This window comes from Vidua macroura, chromosome 2 (assembly GCF_024509145.1).
Source record: "Vidua macroura isolate BioBank_ID:100142 chromosome 2, ASM2450914v1, whole genome shotgun sequence".
Lineage (NCBI taxonomy): Eukaryota > Metazoa > Chordata > Aves > Passeriformes > Viduidae > Vidua > Vidua macroura.
In genome coordinates this window covers 97,652,536-97,673,624 of record NC_071572.1, presented here as the reverse complement: position 1 = coordinate 97,673,624, position 21,089 = coordinate 97,652,536, and the positions used below count along the sequence as shown (strand labels likewise).

At 35.1% G+C, this 21,089-nt stretch overlaps 1 protein-coding gene across 2 annotated transcripts in view; it reads right to left on the bottom strand.

The window, feature by feature from the left end:
* Positions 1 to 21,089, bottom strand: part of COG6 (component of oligomeric golgi complex 6) — a 55,240-nt gene that overhangs the window by 33,009 nt on the left and 1,142 nt on the right. For both annotated transcript variants that reach the window (XM_053970931.1, XM_053970932.1), the window contains exons 3-8: positions 20,947 to 21,018; positions 17,589 to 17,647; positions 6,825 to 6,936; positions 4,720 to 4,802; positions 4,410 to 4,480; positions 3,160 to 3,253 (exon numbers count right to left, since the gene is read on the bottom strand). In XM_053970931.1, the coding sequence (XP_053826906.1) occupies positions 3,160 to 3,253; positions 4,410 to 4,480; positions 4,720 to 4,802; positions 6,825 to 6,936; positions 17,589 to 17,647; positions 20,947 to 21,018 (491 nt within the window). The remainder of the gene's footprint in view (positions 1 to 3,159; positions 3,254 to 4,409; positions 4,481 to 4,719; positions 4,803 to 6,824; positions 6,937 to 17,588; positions 17,648 to 20,946; positions 21,019 to 21,089) is intronic.

Sequence of the window (21,089 nt, the reverse complement as noted above, 5' to 3'; positions counted from 1 at the left end):
GGTAGAGGAGGTGCCAATAACATACACATGGCTCATTTCTGGAGTGGGCTACCTTTCTGTTGGCACTGAAATATGAAAGGAAGTGAAGGATGGGAAATGAACACTGGGAACACTCCAGTTATATGTGCAAGTCAGAGAACACTTCTTTTTTTTTTTTTTAAACCAATTTAAGCATTTTGAACAACACACAAACTATGAAGGAGAGAAAGAAAATACACATTACAGTTTATTTTTCCAATGTAACTGAAAATTGTTAAAGAGTGAGCATGGTGTCACTTACCAATGACACCCAGCAGAGGAATATATATATATAAAATAATATTAATAAAAAGAATGTTTTTCACTGATTTATTTAAGTCTTCATTTAATAAGCACTGCATTCACATTTAATAGAGGTAGAGAATAAAATTTAAAAGAAAATAATAAATGGTTTCAAAAGTGTTTGACATTAAGTTCAATTAGATTTCTACTCTGCTATAAAAAGTCAGGAACCTTCAGTTTTGTCCTTTTTAGTCCTAATTATTATATTAAAGAGGTGAGGAAAGAGCACACTGTAGAATCTGGAAATTTCTGTGGAAGCGTTTTTCCTTATACACTGTACTTGTTAGGTTGGAGAGTAAATATCTGCAATTGATAGAAGTCTAACAAAAAAAATCTATAAATTACTATTTACAAAAATTATGCAATTAAAAGTGGAAGAGATCTAGCATCTGACAACTGCCCACTGTCTAGAAGGAGCAGTATTGGAGTGAAAAATCTCAAGCGTCTATAGAAACCAGTCAGCTTTTTCTTTTCCTCTCCAATGAACAGCTATACAATAGATCATTAAATATACAGCAGTGAAACGGATTTTGTGATCATTATTAGTTCTGAAAACAGCATTCAATAATGATAATTTTGTTTTAAAAAGGAAACTACTAATTTTCCTTTTGCTCTCAGTAGAGCAGGGTATAACCACTAAAAAATCCTGCATCTTAAAAAATTCAGCAATAACTATTATTTACACTAGAACACAGTGTTTACTACTATGTTATTACACATACTCATGTTCATAGAAGAAAACAACATTTGGATTTTTTTCAACCCAGCTTTAATGTTTAAAATATACAGTAATGATCACTGGGGAAAGAGAAAGAAAAAAAACTTTATAAACCTAAGTGGATGATGGAAGAGGAACACTGCTTTCAGCTATGTCTCCATGCATTTTCTAGGAAACAGTTCTCAATTTTTCTGTTAGAGCCAGGAAGGGGAAACCAATTTGAAAGGTTTATTTTACATTCCCTACTGACTGCAGCTTCAAAAAGTCCACCCATGGTGCAATCCTTCTGACACTTTTAGTTAATAAGTCAATATCAGGAACCAAGAACTTGTAGATTTGTTTCTAAACTCTTGACCTTCTCCATTTTATTCACTTTCACCCAATTGAATCACAGTCTTTATCAGATGCAAGGGCAGTGATTTGGAGGGCAAGTGTTTAGTTCACACAGCAGTGCTAATACACAAAAAGCTATTTAAAATTATCTTCTTCCGTGACTTAACTTCTACATTACAAACTCAGCAATTTGTTACTTAAAGGTATACAAAAATTTTTGGAAGGGAATAAACTAAATCTTGATGTTTAAAATGTAAAGCATCAGTACTGCAATTTTGATAATATGCTGCAGCAAGTAATTAAGCTTGATAATCTATGATGAGAGACACATGTCTGCATCATCTACAGTAATGGGTTTTTTTGCCTTTTTGGCAGAGGAAAAGTCTTACCTATCAAATTCTATATTTGTTAATACTATTACTGTTGTTCATGACAGAAGTGTCAGAAAAAAAAAAATTCTCTTTTGCAGATTCATGTTAAACTGGCCAGCAGTGGATTTATACACAAGATGGGGTTTTCTTTCCTTGAACTAAGAAAGCAAAACAATGATTTTATGAAGTTTCAAAGTATCGTAATTCAACAAAGTATTTATTACAGAAAATAAAACTGTATCTAAAAAGAATCTTATAAAATGTTGCAAATAGCATAGTGACAGATCTTTTGCAGCTGTAAAAGAGGGTGTAGAGGAAAGAATGCAAGAAAGGACTGCAGTTCCCAGCTATGGCCTGAAGTACTGCGACACACCATCCAACAGCCAGGGAGGTCAAGTGACACCACTTCTCCCTCACATTAACCAGCAGAGCTGACTGAGCATATCCTGATCTGAGCTTTCTCTTACACTGACAACACTTTTCAGGTCCACATGCCCCGTGCATTTTTCCTGTGAAGGGCTCCATGGAGCTTTACAGCATCAAGTACCTACACCTTTGCACTGACACTCTTAAAGACAAGGGTAGCCTTTGAAAGGCTGCCTGTTACTCTGCTGCCCTGGATACCTATGGCTGAATGTAATTTTCCATGGCTGCAAAATGTGATGAATGCATTTAAAAAAAAAAAAAAAAAAAAAGGCAAAAAAAAAAAAAAAAAAAAAAAAAAAAAGCCCAATGAAAGCCAAAAGGCCAAAACCCAAAGAAGAGTAAATAACCTCTTCAGGGATGGTCACCCCAGTAAACAGTTCTTACAGTGCCACCTGGTGGTTCACTTTCCTAAGTACCATTTCATTTACTTCAACAACACTTCAGCAAATTTGGAATAAGAACAGCAGTATTTTACACAGATATACATATATAAATACCTATACACTTTAGAGGTCTCTATGTAGAATTTTTTAATAGACTACTGTATAACTCATAATGGAAAACATTCTACCATAAGCACTTCAGTAAAAGCTAATTAGACTTTACCAATTTTTTTACTTTTGGGACTTAAATGACACAATCACATGTTTTGAACAGGATTTTTTTACTTCAGAGAAAAATCCTAGAATGAGAGAACAGAAATTCACAATTCATTTAAATAAAAACAGTCTGACATTTTACTTTAATTAGAAACTTTTAAGTTAGAAAAAGTCCAATGACATTTCCTATATCATAATTACATTGAAAAGATTTCGCAAGTTTAAAGTAGTCAAAATGTGACTTTTTTATAACTTAAGTTTCTGGGTAATTTTGAATTTGGCACAGGACCAAAGTACCACCAGCCTTGGCACTGTAATTCATACACATCTTTAAGTTTTATATGCTCAAAATACTAGCTTCTGTCAGAGATGATAGCTAACATTTACTTACTTGTACAGCACAGGTCTGTCTTGTAAGGCTTCCATGGCTTGAGCGAGAACTGGAGAAATGTCACATGATTCTTGTGTCAATGTCCTACATTCATCTACAAAATACCAAAATAAAAGCACATTCTTTACTCTGTAATACATTTTATACAAGCCGTCAAACAAGAAAATGAGTTAAAAACAGAAAGGCTTTTAATCTTGAAGACTTCAGAATATGCTACCTGAGCTAGTTAGTGTTAATAGAATTAAATTCCCCTGCAAGCAGTACTATAAAATGCATGTCCATCAAAAATTTCAACAACAAAAAGGATTAAAGGAAGCTTACTATTTGTTCATGCCCACATAGAAATGTTGACTCATTCAACCTTCAGATTTTTATTGGGCTCCTCTGTAACTGTTTACCACATTTCAGGTAAACTATTAAGAAAAAAATGGAGCAACTAGTTAAGCAAGCTGTTTGTTTTGCCATTTGGTTCTGATATTTTTTTTCTTTCATCAAAATAACTATATAATTTTGTACATTCCTAGCAAGAATGTGGAAATCATATAAACTAAATCGAACATTGGCAGAAAAATTATGACTTTTCATAAGGGTGAAACCACAACTATTATTTGAGGTTTCAGCATCCACTGAAGAACAGCTAATGAATATAAAAATCACATTGCACCATTTCCCCCCACCATGAATCATGAATCTTACTGTCAGTGAGACAGTCTCTTGCTTTTTTTATTACTTCCCTCTTCTCCAAAGCAACTATATTTGACACTATCAAGGTGTTACAATGAACATGGATGGCTACGTCCAGGGTACATATGGGAAAAAAAAAAACCCTACTATCATTCAAAAGAGCATCCTGACAAAAGGATTTTTTCTTTTCTAGAAGTAATCCACCACCCTTCCCACTAAACTAGATCTTACTACCAAATCATTAAAACCAACGACTTCCCTCAAACTCACAAGGAAATGAAATTCAATACAATTAAAATTTTGTTTGGGCTACCAAACTGTAGTAGTTGTTCTTTGTGGAAAACCATCTACTAAAAACACAAACAAATAATCCACTTTTATAATAATGAAATTGGCCCAAAAAATGAGAGAATTGCCACTTAACTGATTCAAACCACATTTTTTCCTAAGAAGGAAACCAAAATGTTAATATATCTTGGAAAGGGTTTGTGCTAAGTTCAATCCACATGCAGGAATTACTGGAATCATCATAATAATCATAAACATAAAAACATTCTTAGTCCTACTTTGAGTCCATCTGTAAAGTCGTTCATAAGATGTCTCTTGCAGTAAAGCCATCTGTTCCATAATTTCCAAGCTACAAGACAAATAAAAAGTTTATATGCAAATACTGTTTTAGGCAGCACTAGCAAAGGCATGTGCAAGACAAATTAAACATACCATTATTAAAATTTTGAGTATTTTTTAATTTTTGGTGAAATATTCTGTATATTTCTGTGTATGTATTCTGTCACATGAAGCAAAGAATGAGGCCTTGCTTTAACTTCTGCTTTAAACTGTAAGTGGCTCTCTTGCACTCATTTAAGTAGGACTTACCCCGCCCTTTGCTGATTTGTTCGGAGGAGAATCTTGACATCATCATGAATTTGTTTTACTCGTCCCAAAGCCTTGAAAAAATCCTAAAGAAATTTAAAAACAAAACACAAGTAATGTGTAAAAGCAATAATTTCTATTCAAATCTCTAGCACTCCATATTCCCTCTTTCAATTCCATTCCTAAGCTTCTTGCAGGTCTGTGTTCCAAGAGCTGCTTTTAAAATTCACATCTCACCTCTGCCACTTACCTTTCATTTCACCTTAAGAGCCTTAGGATTTTTTGGTTTCCCATTGTACCATTCTTTTCATCCACAACAAGGGAAAAAAAAAAGATATGTTTCTAAACCTGTCTTGTGAAGTATGTGTGTTTCACATCCATTAGGTAACTCTAGGGAGATTTTGAGGATACTGCTATGCATTACATCACTGTCTCCCATTACTGATAGAAACTAAGGACCAAAATGAAACTTGTAAAGTACAATGATTACAGTTTGATATTTTTTTGTATTCATAAAATGGAGTAACTATTTCTTAAAAAAAAAAAAAAACAACCAAACATTTGCAATAGACTAGACTAAGATTTTCCAGAACAACCTTTCTCTGTGGAGTAACTCAACAGCAGCAGTGAAAAAAAAAACAAACTCAAAGCCTAGAAGACAAGTACATATGGCTTAAAACGTTACTTTGTTAATTTCAGAGTGCAAATGGAAAGCTAGTAACATTTTCAAACATGACTTCTTATGAAGACATACTTCAAATGCCTTGGAGGCGACCAGCTATTTCAGATACAACTGCTTGTTACATCTACTGTGATTTGAACAGAGATTGCTCAGGAAAGCAGTTTCATTCTGGCTCACATCACATAAAAATAGACATATTCTAAGTAAAAGAGGCCAGCAATTTAATCTACTGCCTTGCATCAATTGTGTTAAAGACCATGTTTATAAAAACCCAAAGCACTCTTCCTTCGGGATAAAAGAACATTTCCAAACCACAAGACTGACTACAGGTGTTTTAAGCACACTGGTTGACTCTGTCATAGGGGAAATGCACACACATGATGTTACTGAAGTCTGCCAACTAAAGCAGAACAACTGTTTTATCTCAGTTACTTCTGCACACTTTTTAGACGAAGTATCAAGAAGAGCAGCCCTCTCTGGCTGCAAACCAATCACGCAGTAACTGGCACAGGGTTGCTGTCATTGTTCCCTGCAATAGGCGCTTTCTAGAAACTTGATGAACTAGAATGTTCTTTCATGGTAATTGTGGTACAGAAGCATACAGCAATTACTCAAGTGCACAGTTATTTAGCACATTCAATTTATGCTTCCATTAGAACTGTTTATAGTTATCAGTACCATGTTTTTAATATTGCTTTAACTGCAAACAGGATGCCTGTGAAAATGAGATAAATCTGGACTACCTGCTGATACACTACATGGAGCTTTCCATGCAACTACAATAATAAAAAGGTCTACTCAGTATACTAAATTCTTTCATTTATTCAGTTTGCTTTTACTGTAGAAAAAGTTTCCTTTTACTGTGTCTTCTTATTCAAACCATAACATATTCCAAAGCTTTTTTTGGATGGTGGCTGAAGTGAATCAGCACCTAGTATCTTTAGCAACTAAATAGCATTGAGGGAAAGTCTCAGCTTACATTGTCCCAAGTCACTGAATACCTGTGTACATGAATATGCAAAATGTACACACACATGCACAGTGGCAGTACTAGAGAGCTGCAAGCTTCTCATTTGCTTTGAGAGTCATGAAGTTTTAAAATGTCTTCACTGAAAATTCAGACTTCATAACGATCTTTTTGAAGTGTAGAACTATATGAGAACTCCTGTGCCTCAAACTGATTACATGAGAGCTCATTTGCCTCAAACTCATTACATAAACTAAAATTTAATGTTGGTTTTCTGTTCCTTTACTTGAATCTTTCATCACACATTTCAAACTCATCAGAAATTCACCATTCTCTTAAAAGGTACATTCCTCAATAAAAAATTAAATTGTAAACCGAAAATAATATCTCGTGTACAATTCAGTTAGGGCATTTCTACATTTTAGTTCAGGGTGAAGATTTTAATGTTCATTGAGCTACCTCAGTAATTGGCTCATCTTTTGTGCCTCGAAGCAGATTCATTTCATCCGGTGTCAGCTGGAATTTTGCTATGAATGCATCTGCAACTTGTGCTTTCATTTCTAATCTCTGACTGTAATAAAACAAAGTGAAGAGGATATTAGCTTTTTATGCTTATCTCAAAGACTTATTTTTCATATTTATACTTTCAGAAATACAACCAGCATCAGAAACTGGTATTACTAAATTATAGTAGCACATTCTTGCCATCAAACACTTGAGTTGCTTTTTCACATAAGACTTTCTATTAAGCTTACACAGATTATTCAGTAAAGACAACGTAGAGGTATTTTAACACATTTGAAAATTACTAAGTTCTTTAAAATAATATTCCTTCAACATTTGTATCATAAGTTATCTAATCCAGATACTTTGTGCTTGCACATTTGTAATGCTTGTTGTTATTACCTTTCAAATTCACTAAGGAAAGAAAAAGCCTATAGCATTTACAAATTACAAAATTAACCTTAGATTAATCTACTTTTCTGCAGACCAGATCCATTTCTTTGTAACACCAGACAGTTGGGATATCAATTTACTAATGTCACAAGCAATCAAAATGCAATGGCTAATTCTCTTGTTCCTGGAATAAACACAGCCAGGATGCAATATGCAAACACCATCTCATGGGCAGCATTTTCCTGCACAGGTTTTGTCACATGCCTTACAACCACAGAATGGCACAAATGGAATGGACTGGGATTCCTGTAGCAACAGAAAATTTGTTTGAACTGTGGTTTGAGCACATAGTATTCCAGGAAATAAAGACTACTTTTTCAGGACATTGAGAAGGCATTAATTAATTATTTGCAGAAGAATAAAGCTCAATTCCTTTAAGAGTATTTCATCTTTCAATGTGATATAATTACTACAAGACAAATACATAGTTATAAGAGGGTGGTAAGACAGACAAGTATACTTCTATATACTGTATAATTAAATTTCCTTGAAAGATCAAAGCTTGAAAAGTAAGCTTTCACTTATTTACTCCTTCTCTACCATCCAACTAGTGTCTGAACTTCATTCAGCTACTAATTATGGAAAACAGACTTCCATTCTGTAGACACAGATGACTTTCTGACCCTGCAGTTCCACAAACTCTTTTAGAGATCAGATTAAATGTTTTGCAATTGTCAATACTCTAGCACATTGAACAATGAGAGGGAAAGCAACATAAAATCCAACAGTACTTTAATAGTAAAATCTATGGAGATCAAAGGGGAAAGTAAGCCAATACTTCCAAGTTACACAGCAGACACCTAATCAAAAAGGAAAACCAAAAACTCATATGCTTTAATACCACCACATCTTGAATTGATAATTCAGGTTTCACTGGGGTCCTAGGCAAATAGAATGATTTTATCTTTACACTGATTTTAAGCATTGCAAAACTGTCAAAGTATTTAATTTTCTCTAAATAAACTCTACAATTCCAAATTTTGGGTCTCCATGAAGTCAAATGTTTCTCAGGGAAGGGACAAGAGTGATGGAGGATGATTATAACCACCTATACAGACAGATGCATCCATGGAAAATCCTGGCACTTTCTAACACAGTGGAAGGGGAAAGGAACACCACCATTTTGAACAAATTCAGTAAATTTTCAGCAGGGAGAGAGTAAGTCATGCTGTAAGAGGCAAACAGAGAAGTGGTCTACAAAACATACAAGAAACAGACAGGAAGATACTAACAAAAGACTATTTAAAAATCAATATTAGGCCTGTGAGTGACATTCTGAGGATAACTATGAAATTCTCACAACACAGATGAAAGATGGGGCAGGTCTGCTCTGCACTAATATACTCACTGCAATGATGTGTAAGCCATGCTATTCAGGCTGCCTCAGCCATCCCTGCTCATCCCTAAGCTGTACTGACCTTCGCAGTGTAGCAGCACCATTGTTTACAGCATCATGTAGTGAATTATATCAGGGAACAAATCTGCCAGGAAAAAAAATCCAGAAGTTCTTACTTCTTGGGGGTAGAGGTTACCACCAAACTGAATCCTTGGGGATTCAGTTTACCACAGCCTGTGCTAAGGGAGTGGAGCGCACCAGCACCAGGAGCTGTCACAGGCAAGAGGCATTGGCTTCACTGCTGCTATGAAACTCTCACGAAAACTACACTTCGGAACTCCTCTGGGGCATAAGAAGAGCTCATTTCAATAGTCAGTTGCAACTTCTACTAGTAATAATCAAAATTATAAATATTATGACCCAAGAAAACCCTAGAGGCATCAAGATGGCTACTCAAATTGAAAATCAGCCAAGGACACTTAAAATTTAACACAGTGATGCTGCTTTCAACAAAGCATTCCTGTTTCACACTTTTTGCTGAGCAACTCTAATCCCTCAACATCACCACCACTGTATTTGGTTTAAACAACAGAAAATGTAAATTAGTGAATTAACTTCAATAGACTCAATAGCTCTGAGTCTCTCCTCTTGGGATGGAAGTCTCAATTTAATACAATCCACAAAGCTGAAAACAGACTGGATTACCCCTCCCTTTAGGTAAGAGAAGGAAGGTAGCAAAGAGATGAGAGAAGGCAAACACAAGGCCTTCTTTGGGTTCAATTGAAACAAATCTTCAACAAAGAGAGGAGCAGATAGGATGCTGAGAAACTCTTTTGTTCTTTAAGCCTGTGTATCTCCTGAGTGCATAAACCTTAAGGTGCTCTTATAGGAGATCTCAATTTATTAATATCTTCTGTTCTTCAGATTTTTTGAATGTAAACTTCCACCAAACTGGGGGTAGGAGGAAGTCTCATTTTAAGTGTAGTATATTGGGCACAATGGTTTTCTCAGTTTTCAGGTAGAAGTAGGCTTGTGGTAGAACAAGGAACAGTCAGGAACTGTACAAACAGCATGCTCATGAGTCAGTCCTGGAACTCTGTGCCCTGTTTTATTCCTTTATAAAAAAAGAATAATCTTGCTAATCCATAGCTCTCCTTCTGCAAATCCTCACTCTTCACAGTCCTTCCTCCATTTTTGCTGCTATGGAGAACAAGGTTTGATCAAATACTGCACTTTAAAGCCATTCCCATCCTTGGCTGTGTCTTGGGCTAAGGCCTGGCAGAACTGCACACTGATGGGACTCTGTGCACTCCCAATAATTAACTTTTATAATATAGAGTCAATACGTTAAACTCAAGCACACTGGGCAAGCTAAGCTTCACAATGCACTCAGCAAATAACCTTAAGGTGGCAGCAATGTTTCATTCACTTTTCTCAAGATAGTGACTGGGAAGTGGTGACAAACATCTCTCCTAAACAAAAGCATGTGTCTGAATTTTGATAAAGCTGTTTCTGTTGGCCTCTTTACAAAGCACACAGGATTTCAAAGAGCTACTCCCTTTCAGAACCCAGGTTAGCCAGTTCTGCTTGAGATGACTGTGAAAGTTGCCTTCATTATCAATCTGCACAAGAAAGAGACCCTATACCCTAGATGATGGATCAGGAACAAAATAGGTAAATTGTACATACCTTTGATTTTTGCCTGGCAGTGTACAGTATTACTGACACCAATACACTCAGATCTGTATTCAATTTTTTTCTATATATATTTATTTATGTATTTCCTCAGATACAAGCTAACAGGTGTTTAGAATTTAATCTAACTTACTAAGACAGGGCAATGGATTAAAATGTCACTCAAGATTGCTACAATCATTTCACTACAGTAAGTGCCTAACAAAACACAATGCAGGTAACAGCAAAAGCCAGTGTAAGGCTGTTTTACATATAACTCACAGTAGTCAGTACTTGTGTGCAGATGATTGGACATTTCAAGACCCACTGGCCTTTCTGTAGATATAATAATTTATAAATTCTAAGCAGTGCAGTACAGCTCAGGAAAGGCCATACCATGTTGTTATCCCAATTTTTTTTTCTTTTAACACAGTTAATCCTGCATAAATAAATGAAACTAACAGCTTATGGGAACCCTGCATTGATGCAAAAGGGGAAGTGCCAAGTGTTGGTAGAATTTAGAACTTGGGCAAAGGACAGGATTCCAACAAAGAGCAATTTCCCCAGCTTTAATTGTTACCAGGGAGACAGAATTCTTTTGCAAGAGAACTCAAGAGGCTGGGAAAACTATGCACTTCATGCACTTTTCCCTTGAACCAAATACAAATGTGCACTGTTTGTTAGGATTATCACCTAGACAGCTCAAAAATGAGGTGAAGAAACAGACTTTTCCAAAGCTTAATTTTATTTTGCCATCACATATAGCATAAAAATCTGCTAGTTTCTTCTACTTAGGATGAATCAGAGCAGTCATTCTGAAATTACTTTCAATTTGTGGTACTGAGGATTCAACACATTTTTAAAGCCTCAAGATAATGGAGTATTTCTAACTCATAAGTAAATAACAATCATCTTTAACAGACTTGTATAAAGCTGCAAAATTATTTTTCTGTCATGTGAAAGGCAAATATACAAGATTATGTAACAAAACAGTTACACACAAGCATTAGAAAACCCTTCTTAAGAGTAAGTAGAGGTGCAAAAGTGCATTTGTAAATGCTGAGAACAAATGTTTTGTTCTGCATTTTATCCATCAAACACATCTCTTATTGAAGCAGAACTGAAATACTGTGAGGAGGTATTCAGTGACCCATTCCATCATTATGGATTATTATTAAATGTTCTCCTTACTTAAAAAATAGGAAGACAAAAAACCCAGTGAATTGTCTAATGTTTCCAGGATACAAGAAAATAGCAATAATAGTAAAGAAGGCTTTAGTGAGACCTCATCTGGAAAACAGATCACAATCCTGATCATCTGTGTGCAAGAACAATGGATTCCCATTAGACCACAGCCAGCAGGATGATCATGGAAATGGAAAAACTAATTTATCACAGGAGGTGAAGGCAGCTCTTAAGACAAAGGACAAGATGAGAAAACAGTCAATTTGTATCCAATAATTTGGTTGGAAATGAGGGAAAGGCTCCTCCTGGAAAGAATGAGCTTTTGGGGTAAGCGTTCCACAAATAGCAACACACACAACATGTAAAAATAATGCACTAGTTATGTACTGAACAGCTGATGAGTTTACCAAAGTCATCATGCAAATAACATGTGGCAGCAGGAGAGTGGACTTGAACTTAGAATGTCTCTCCCATCTGTAACACCTAGCTGGAGACAGATAGCCTGCAATGCTGCAGCCTTGCCATCTCATACATTCGGTGATAAAAATAAATGGGAAAAAATTGAAAAGGTTAAATCTAAAGTTAACCAATAATTCTGAACTGAAATGATTAAAATCTTACTAAACAGATTACCAATTACTAGAATAAAAAAGTTTATATGTTGTAAATAAATTCAAGAAATTAAATAATTTTCTACTTTTATACTGGTAAGGCTTCCTCTAAATATGATGCATATGCATCTATGGAATATTTTTGACAAAATTTTCATATGCAGAGCTTTGCAGAAATCATGTGATATATAAAGATATAGATATGCAAACACACAGAGTAAATCACTGTTTGGCAATGGTTAAGATCCATGATCCATGGTTTCTAAGTTATGCACAGAGATTAAGTTTAAAAGGAGTGTGCTTCCAATTAACACATTCTTTTCCATCTTTTAGAGATGAGCTATTTGATATTTCCATACCAAACAGACTGGTATCTTGAGTTTATCTTTTATAAAATCTGATATAAAGTCACTTGAAAGGGGCTTGCTTAGTCTAACTCCAAATTTGTCATCAAATTCAACAATGTTGCCAAAGGCATGGAAATTACACACTGTTCTCTACATCCACCTGGAATAAAATCAAAACAAATGAGCTTAAGCTGCAGCAAAAGGAGAACTAAATTAGATAGCAGGAAAACAATAAAACCAAAATCAATTTCCAGTGAAGACATCAGGTTCTCTGGCCCTTCTATTCCTGGGCTTTTCTTCTCAGAGCAGATCAGACAAACATCAGTCAGAAATGGTATCATATAACTGATTTTGCACTTCTGGTGAATGTTTCTCAACCTAAAACCATGCCTCATTTCATACTGACCAAGAGTACTTCATGTCTCAACACAGTTGCCAGGATGAAAAGCTAGTAAGAAAATAAGGCTTTGCATGTTCTCTGCTGGTCATGGCTGGAATGTGACAAATTAGTTTTGTTTTTTTTTTCTTTTAGATCCATCTTAGTTGGTTTTATTCCTCTGCTACACCTTGTCACCTATGCTTTACTTTGCTACAAATCAGGATAGAAAATGAGCCTCAGAACTTGAAGTATTCACTCTGTCCCACATGGAATTCAGTTTAAACAATCACTGCTTTTTCTCATGAAGCACATTCATGGGAATAAATGCAAATACAAGTTTCAAAAGGTCAACACATGAAATACATCCCATCAATGCAAACCAACAGATCACCACTTTTCTTAGCACAGGCTGATAAAAGAAAACCTCTCTAACCTGCTACAAATAGTGCTGAACTTCCTGCATAATTTCCACATTGATTATGACATAAAAGTATTTGTTAGAAAAGGAAAAAGGCACCACCAAGAGACAAGGAAGAGAGATCAGCAGTGCAGCATACTGAAGCAGATGTTCACTTAGAAACATTTTTCCTAAGACTTCTAAGCTTGTATTGAACACAGAGGTGACAGTTAAATAATTGACTAAATTCCAAGAATCAAACAAGTGTTTGTCATTTTAAAATAACAAACAAGTGTTTGTTATTTTTTAAATAAATATCAAGTCTGAATGTAATGTGATTCAATTAAAACAAACTGAAGTACACACTTATATTCCTGTCTGGGAATCATATTTAATTTTATTTTAAAAAGTAAAACAATCTCAGAGCTATGTAAATGGCTTTTTTTGTAATCAATGTAGCTAACAATGATTCTGACACCAAAATACAAATTTCACTGTGTTTAAGAACACAATTAAGAGAGTGTAGCAAAATTGAACACCTGTAAAGGTGTTCAAGTGCCTAATCTCCACTAAAGTTCTGAACCAGTAGCCTGACTCAAGAAATATCTGTCTGAGCCATTTCCATTCTTTCATAACAGTTTTCAAAGTATTGTGCTGTTACTTCTAGAACACTAGTTCTAGCCCTCAACAACTTTTGCATTTCTGCACTTATTTTCAGTGAAGCCCCTGAGCATATACATACATAACTTACATACTTACATAACTGCTGTTACTTATTTTTATAAGAATTAATATTTCAAGTATTACCTTCTAGTCTCTCAATTGTTACATTGATCACTGTAACGTGTGGCTAACCTCAAAAACAGCAAAACATCTTGCACAACATCTAATTATTAAGTGGCTGGTAGAATTACTATGAAGACAGGCTTCTAGCATTCTGCATAGAGTATTTGGAATTAAACAAGTTATTTCTCTGGTATGGGAATTACTGAAGTCTGGGACGCTTGTCCCGTATGCAAGGTGAAGTAGTTCAGTATTGCAAATAAGTTTTCAGCCACACACACAAAAAAAAAAACCAAAAAAAACCAAAACAAAACAAACCAAACAAAAAAAAAAAAACAAAAAAAAAAAAACCCAAAAAAAAAAAAAAAAAAAAAAACCAAAAAAAAAAACAAGCAGAAAAACCCAACAAAAAACCCAAAACAAACAAACCTACAAAAATAAACAGAAACCACCAAAACCAAACAAAACTCAAACAAAACTAGAGTCAAGTATAACAAGAGAAGCAGAGAACCAACAAGTCAGAGGAACCTATTATTAAAATCTCACTTCAAGGAGCACGATCCTTTTTCTATCAGCCTACTAGCAATAGCGATTAAACATCTTTTAAAGCAGAAGAGATGATCATTGTTTGAAAACAAAGCTCCTCATTACTATACATAAAAAACCTAATGCAACCCAAAAGTAATATTAGTGTGCTCAAGTAGAAGTAATCTACTGAAGATAACTGAAACAGAAGTGGACTTTTAAGAATTACCAGAAATTGTCTAAATTAACTAACTCAGTTTTTCTTTATTATAGAAGTTTGTTATTAAATACATTAAAATGAACTCTATTCAAGACTCCATGTTACTGAGAAGCAATAACTTAACCTTTTGTTATGAAGATATGGGTTGGATGTCTGGACTACTTTATTTCACACTACATGGTTCTATTAAGTTATGGTAAGTCTCAGTTTTAAAGGAAAAAGGAAAAAAAATTCATCCTAGTTCCTATGCTAAGCAGATACAATAATTTAAATAGTGTGAAGGAAAACTGTTTCTGATGTACAGTAGTTTTAACTAGACTTCACAGAAGAAATAAATTCAGAATAAGCAACCTGACCTAAGAAATGCACTAACTCTGACATATTAACAAATATAAAAATGCAGTTGTATTAATTACTTTTAAAATTTCTTATCTAAGGAAGACCCTATATTTAGCATTTATGCCAAAGCAGGTCTAAAGCTCACAAACTAAGTAACAAAAAAAAAATGCTGCAAAGCAAAAACCCAAGAATGCAGAAGTTTTAACCTAAATCTGAAACAAACATCTAATTTTCTATCCCAAATATTTACCCAGGTATCTTAAATTCACACATTTCACCAATAAAGGAAGTCCCAATGCACTCATCAGGACTACCTACAGGGAACTCCAGGTGAGCAGCTCTACCTTCACACCACAGACCTGAGAGACTACAATAACCAACAAGAGTTCAGGTAGGAAGTTTTGGAAACTGAAAACCATCTTGAACTACAACTAATTATATGATGATGATAATACAGTGACAAAACTACTTAGTATTAAAAACCTAGTACCCACACAGAACCACTGAGACAGCCATTCCTTTTCAAGTACAGCAAAAAAAGGAAAATAATCTAAATCCCTAGTTAACATTAATACATGAAATGCATCTGGAAGTTTACAGTCTCCCTTCAGTTTCAGATCATCTAATAAAATCCTAACATTCTTCCAGATACAAAAACAAGGTCAGTTAAAGTAAGTCACATAAATGCTAAGCCTAATAGAAGAACATAACAGAACAGGTCAGTTTTCATCTCTGCATTTCAACCAGACAGCATTTTGGGACAACCCTCAGAGACAGAGAAGCCATGTCCTTCCAGTTTCACCACTTACTCATTTGCTGGCTAATAAAGGTCACATTAAGTTGAAGGCATCAGCAATTTGGGACCTGCACTTTTTCAGAGGTAAGATTTCAGGTGTTCAGGAATCCCCTAACATCTGGCAGCAGATGCCTCTTCACATGCCTGATGTAAACCAAAGGAATGCATCAGAACAAACAGTCCTTTAACAAGTTAAAAGAACAAATTACTAAAATGTCCCAAATGGAACCAGTCTTCACAATTTTTCACATGTTTAGGCAGGGAAAAATTCAACTTTGCTAATAAATGGTATTATGAATCTTCCATAACTATCAGACTGTAAAAGGCACAAGTACTCTCTGGCTTCTGCTCATGGGTACTTCATGGTATACTTCAAAAATAAACTTACAAACTTCTTCCTACATATGCACTCCAAGGTCACACAGACCCTTAGAAGGACAGACCATTTCCTAAACATTTTTCCTCTTCACACTAGGGGGATGTTCTGTCTTTTAAAGGAATTATCAGAAAGTTTTTTAAGTAAACTTTAGTGCAAGTAAGGACTATTATTGCAGAGGTACTGATGTACAGTCTGCATAATATCCTTTAATGAAATTTAAGGCCAATTAGACACACACCACTTAGGACTGGTCTTGGCGTAGATTCTGCTTCAGAACAAGGAATCAAAGCAGCTTTCCCTGTCTTGAGACTAAATATATAAACACTTCTCTGTTCTACTACTTTACATACTCATATTCAAAATGATGTCTTTTCTAAGACTACTGCTCACTTAAATTGTCTTTACCAAATCTTTCACTTTACATGAAACAGCATTGCATTTTATGCAGTTATTCTACATTCGATGTTTAAAATATGTACAGATTTTCTATTGAACCTCATATCATAAACCTACTGATTTTGAAAGCTCACTGAGAGCAATCCAAAACCATAATTTTTACTAGAAGTTTACTGCTGCAAAATAATTATTTCTAACCTCCAGTGAACTGTATATAATTTTCTGAAGAAAGCTCACAAAGCAAGGGGATTCATTCTTCTACACCGAGAAAACCTGAAGCTATAAAACCATACATCCTTGACATAAAAACAATAAAGACTGCTTGAATCCATCATTAGCTATTATCCCCTTCTCAGGAATAAAAATACTGAAAAGTGAAAAATACACATTTTTTCTTCCACAGGAGGCTGGAGAAACAGTGGAAAAAGTGGTGTATGCTAGGCTTATTAAACAGCACTGGTGTATTTTAGTCAGGTTTACATATGGCAGAGTAGATTAGAATCCAACTTTGCATTCCCTCATACAGCCCCTGAAAAAGACAGATTTCCACTGGATACGAAGCATTAATAACAAGAAGCCTGTCAAACTGACAAGAAATTGAGTTGGTCCATATCTGTTAAGACACAATATAACTTACATTATCAAAAGACTTTAGGCAAAGCACATCCATATTTAGCATGTGCTACCACTGTAAATGATTGTTTTTCCTAAAAAGCCAGTTTTTATTGAAATAAACACTAAAACACATTCTTACCTTTTGGATCACTTAGCAAAAAGCTAAGAGTACAACTGAGCTAAAAACACATATAGTATTGAGAAAAATCCCGAAGTCATAAATCAAAGTGTCAGAGTCGCATCTAAAAGAAAATTCTATCAAATAAATAAGGTAGTATACATACTTTTCTGCCTGGAGTTTTGTGGTTTTTACAATCAAGTCCTGAGTTTGCTCCTTTGCTGCCTAGAAAAAAAATTAGAATTGTTAAGCATCCTTAAAACACAAACACATCAACTATATTAAACAATCTTTATAGTAGGCAATACTTTTGAAGCTGAGTATAAGCAATTTAAAGACTATACTCTTTGAAATAAAAGGTCTTCTTGAAACAAGCATTCATTAACTCTCCCTATGTCCAGGTTGTAAAATAAATACATTTTTATCCTTATCCATATATATTTTCATGTTTATATACACTTATATTCACAGTTTATTTATAATTTATATTTAATACAGAAACTATAAATATTAGTGAAATAGTTCTGATTATTTTGTTTGCCCATCAACTGTAAATCGCTTGCTGTCACAAAATAAAAAAATCAAACAAATACCTGTGGATGCTAAACTACCCAGTCCCAGTGTCCACTCAGTCTTTTTAGAAAAGATTATGAACACAGCTCTGCTAGTCTAAGCAAGCTTAGCTCCACAGCCCAACAGCTTACAGAACTGCATGAACCAAGGACAATTATTTGGAAAAATTTCTTCACTGAAAAGGTGGTCAGGCATTGGAACAGGTTGCTCAGGCTGAGTCACAATCCCTGGAGGTACTTAAAAGATTTGCAGGTGTAGCACTGAGGGACATGGGACAGCGGTGGACTTGGCAGCGCTGGGTTGGACTCAATGATCTCAGAAGTCTTTCCCAATCCAAATGATTCTACCATTCTAACTTAGGAAATTTAACACAGCCCTAAATATTGAGTGATGGCAGTGCAAGGCAATCCATGCAGAAACAATTCCACATCAGACAGCAACTGCATAACTAAAAGGATTGCTGCAACTGAAGCTAAAGAGTTCTGGAACTTACTGCTCTGTGAAAAGCTAAAAGACAGCTGGACATTTTGGCTTCACACTGGATGCCAGTGATCCCTTATGCAGAAAAACTGCAATGATTTAACAAAAAAAAATCCTAAAATAAAAATGTATTCAGTACAGAATAATACTGCAAGAGAAGAGGTGGGAATGGCAATAAAGACATTCTGTGAATAATTTCAATACTGTATTACAGCCAAATTACAGCTTGCCAAATTGAAGATGCCAGTCTTGAGACCCATGTGAGGTTTAACAAAAGTCTCTATACACACTGATTCATTTCAGCCTTTCTATCTGCCACTACATTAGTTACAACAGAAAAGCAGTAAAGGTACAGGAATGCTTTGAAAGGTGAAAGTAGGACTGTAACAATTCATGTCCAACTTAACTGCAAATTTCAATTAAAAAAAAAGAGGAAATTTGCTTCCTTTCCAGTACTTTCTGGGCAGAAGTACTGATTATCATGAACAATGCTAACAGTAGGACAGCAGAAAAGAAAGAAAAGCATTTTTTCTGGATCTAGCTAGATATACCAGGAAGCCAGATTTTACATATGTGCATTCAAATACATGCCAGATATTGTCATTATTTTATGTATGAAATATAAGAGCTTATATCTAACCTAACAAGGTAACTGTCAGAAATGAGCCAGACATGCTAGAAAAATCAGGAAGCTGGTATTTGATGTTTCTTGTGGATCGAAACAGAAATATTTTTCTCTTCCTCCCCTCCTCAGTCTATTAGTTACCAATTTCATTATACTTCAACCCTACTGAATTCCATTTTAGCACTTGCTCCTTCTTTCAGCCACTGTATTTATCAAGTCATTGTCCTAAAATCAGATGTGACAATATATGGTTATTTGGATCAGATGGTATTATAAACTTACAAAATAACAAAGCTAAAAAGCTTTTTGGCTTATCCAAATCTATTCCCTTTCATGTCCTACATTTGTTCTGCTTTCTTCATATACTGCTCTCTTTGCACACTTTTCTGCATTATATGCCCCAAATCCTCCTCTTTGTATCTTCTGTTTGCTCTATTTAGCTCATTTTTGTCTTATTCAGATTGAGCACATGCCTGAAAGTCTTCCTGTCCTACTACAGAAAAAGCACCAGAGTATTTCACAACTGAGAGCTAGTTCATGAGCTTATTAAACTTTATTCATACAAAGAAAATATGGATTGAATCAAGACAAGTTATGAGTTCTACAGAGCTCTAGAGGAAACCTCCTGTGGGGCACAGAACAAAACTAGCTACTGACTACAACAGTAAAAGAAATCTCTGCAGGGTGGCTCTACTCTGGGAAAAGAAAAAAAAATATCACAGACGACACTTACACTTCATGATCTAAAGACAGAAAAGAGCTAAAATCTGCATGGACACTTGACTCATTTCCACATCTAAGAGCTTAGTCTAACAGTTCCTGAACTGCACTAGGGAATATATCCACATTAACAATGTTCAAAGTGATCTGGGACCTCTGAGGTGCATTACCCAGCTCCTTCCAAAACTGAAAATTAAGTACTGCAGTTGGCTACACTGTACTCTCACATTTTTTGGTATGAGTTCATCAAGCTACAAGCATTTGTACAATGACTGTGAAACCTATTTATCTAAGTAGGAGGACATCTAATATCTGCACACACACACACATATATGGAGAGGAAAACAACTGTTTTCACAGGATTTTTTTGTGAAGGATTCTTATTCACATACTATAACTTATGTGCTGTATTGGGAACAGGTTTGGTTTGGCAAAACATCTACACTTCAGCATCCATAAGCCGTTTATATGCATCACTGCACTGAATTTTGAACATCTACCCTAAAACTAAGCCAGATTCAGTAATGCACCATAAAACACAAATTTCCTACACTCCCCAGCCCTGCCAGAAATATTTCAGATTCAGGATTAAGGTGAAACAGAATTGGTTTTGTTGCATATCAGCATTCCAAGACAATGTTAAGAAACAAAACCAATAAACTGAAGATGCACACCAGATTTGTCTCCCCGTTTGAATTACCAGATACTTTCCTATGAACACACTTGAGGTATTTACATGGACACATAACTCAAGAGACACAGTCAATACAAAAGCCATTTTAAATGGACATACACAAATTAACCCTTAAATCTCACACACATCCAATCTAATAAAATATTTTCTCTCCACTGACATACACATGGATATCATACTGCTATTATCAAAATAAGTATATGGCTGCATTTTGAACTGCAATTTGGAAGAAATTAAAATTACTTCCTTGATACATTTTCTAAAGAAGTAAGAAGAAGCATATTAGTATCCTAAAGTAACATAACATGCATACCATGGAAACATCTTGCTGCTGCTCTTAATCCTCAAAAATAACTCTCTGCCTCTCCTTTAAAAGAATGTAGTCACACCTCAAAAGGAAAAATATTCAAAGCACCTCCATTTATATATTACCTTCAAACGACTGGACATGTCTTCACAGCAGCTGCTCATTGCTTGCACATCTTCATTTATACTCTCAAGTTCCTAAGTAAGTCAAATAACAGTAACTGTGTTTTTAATCAGAAATGCTGTGTCCAGGCCCAGCTTCCCACCAC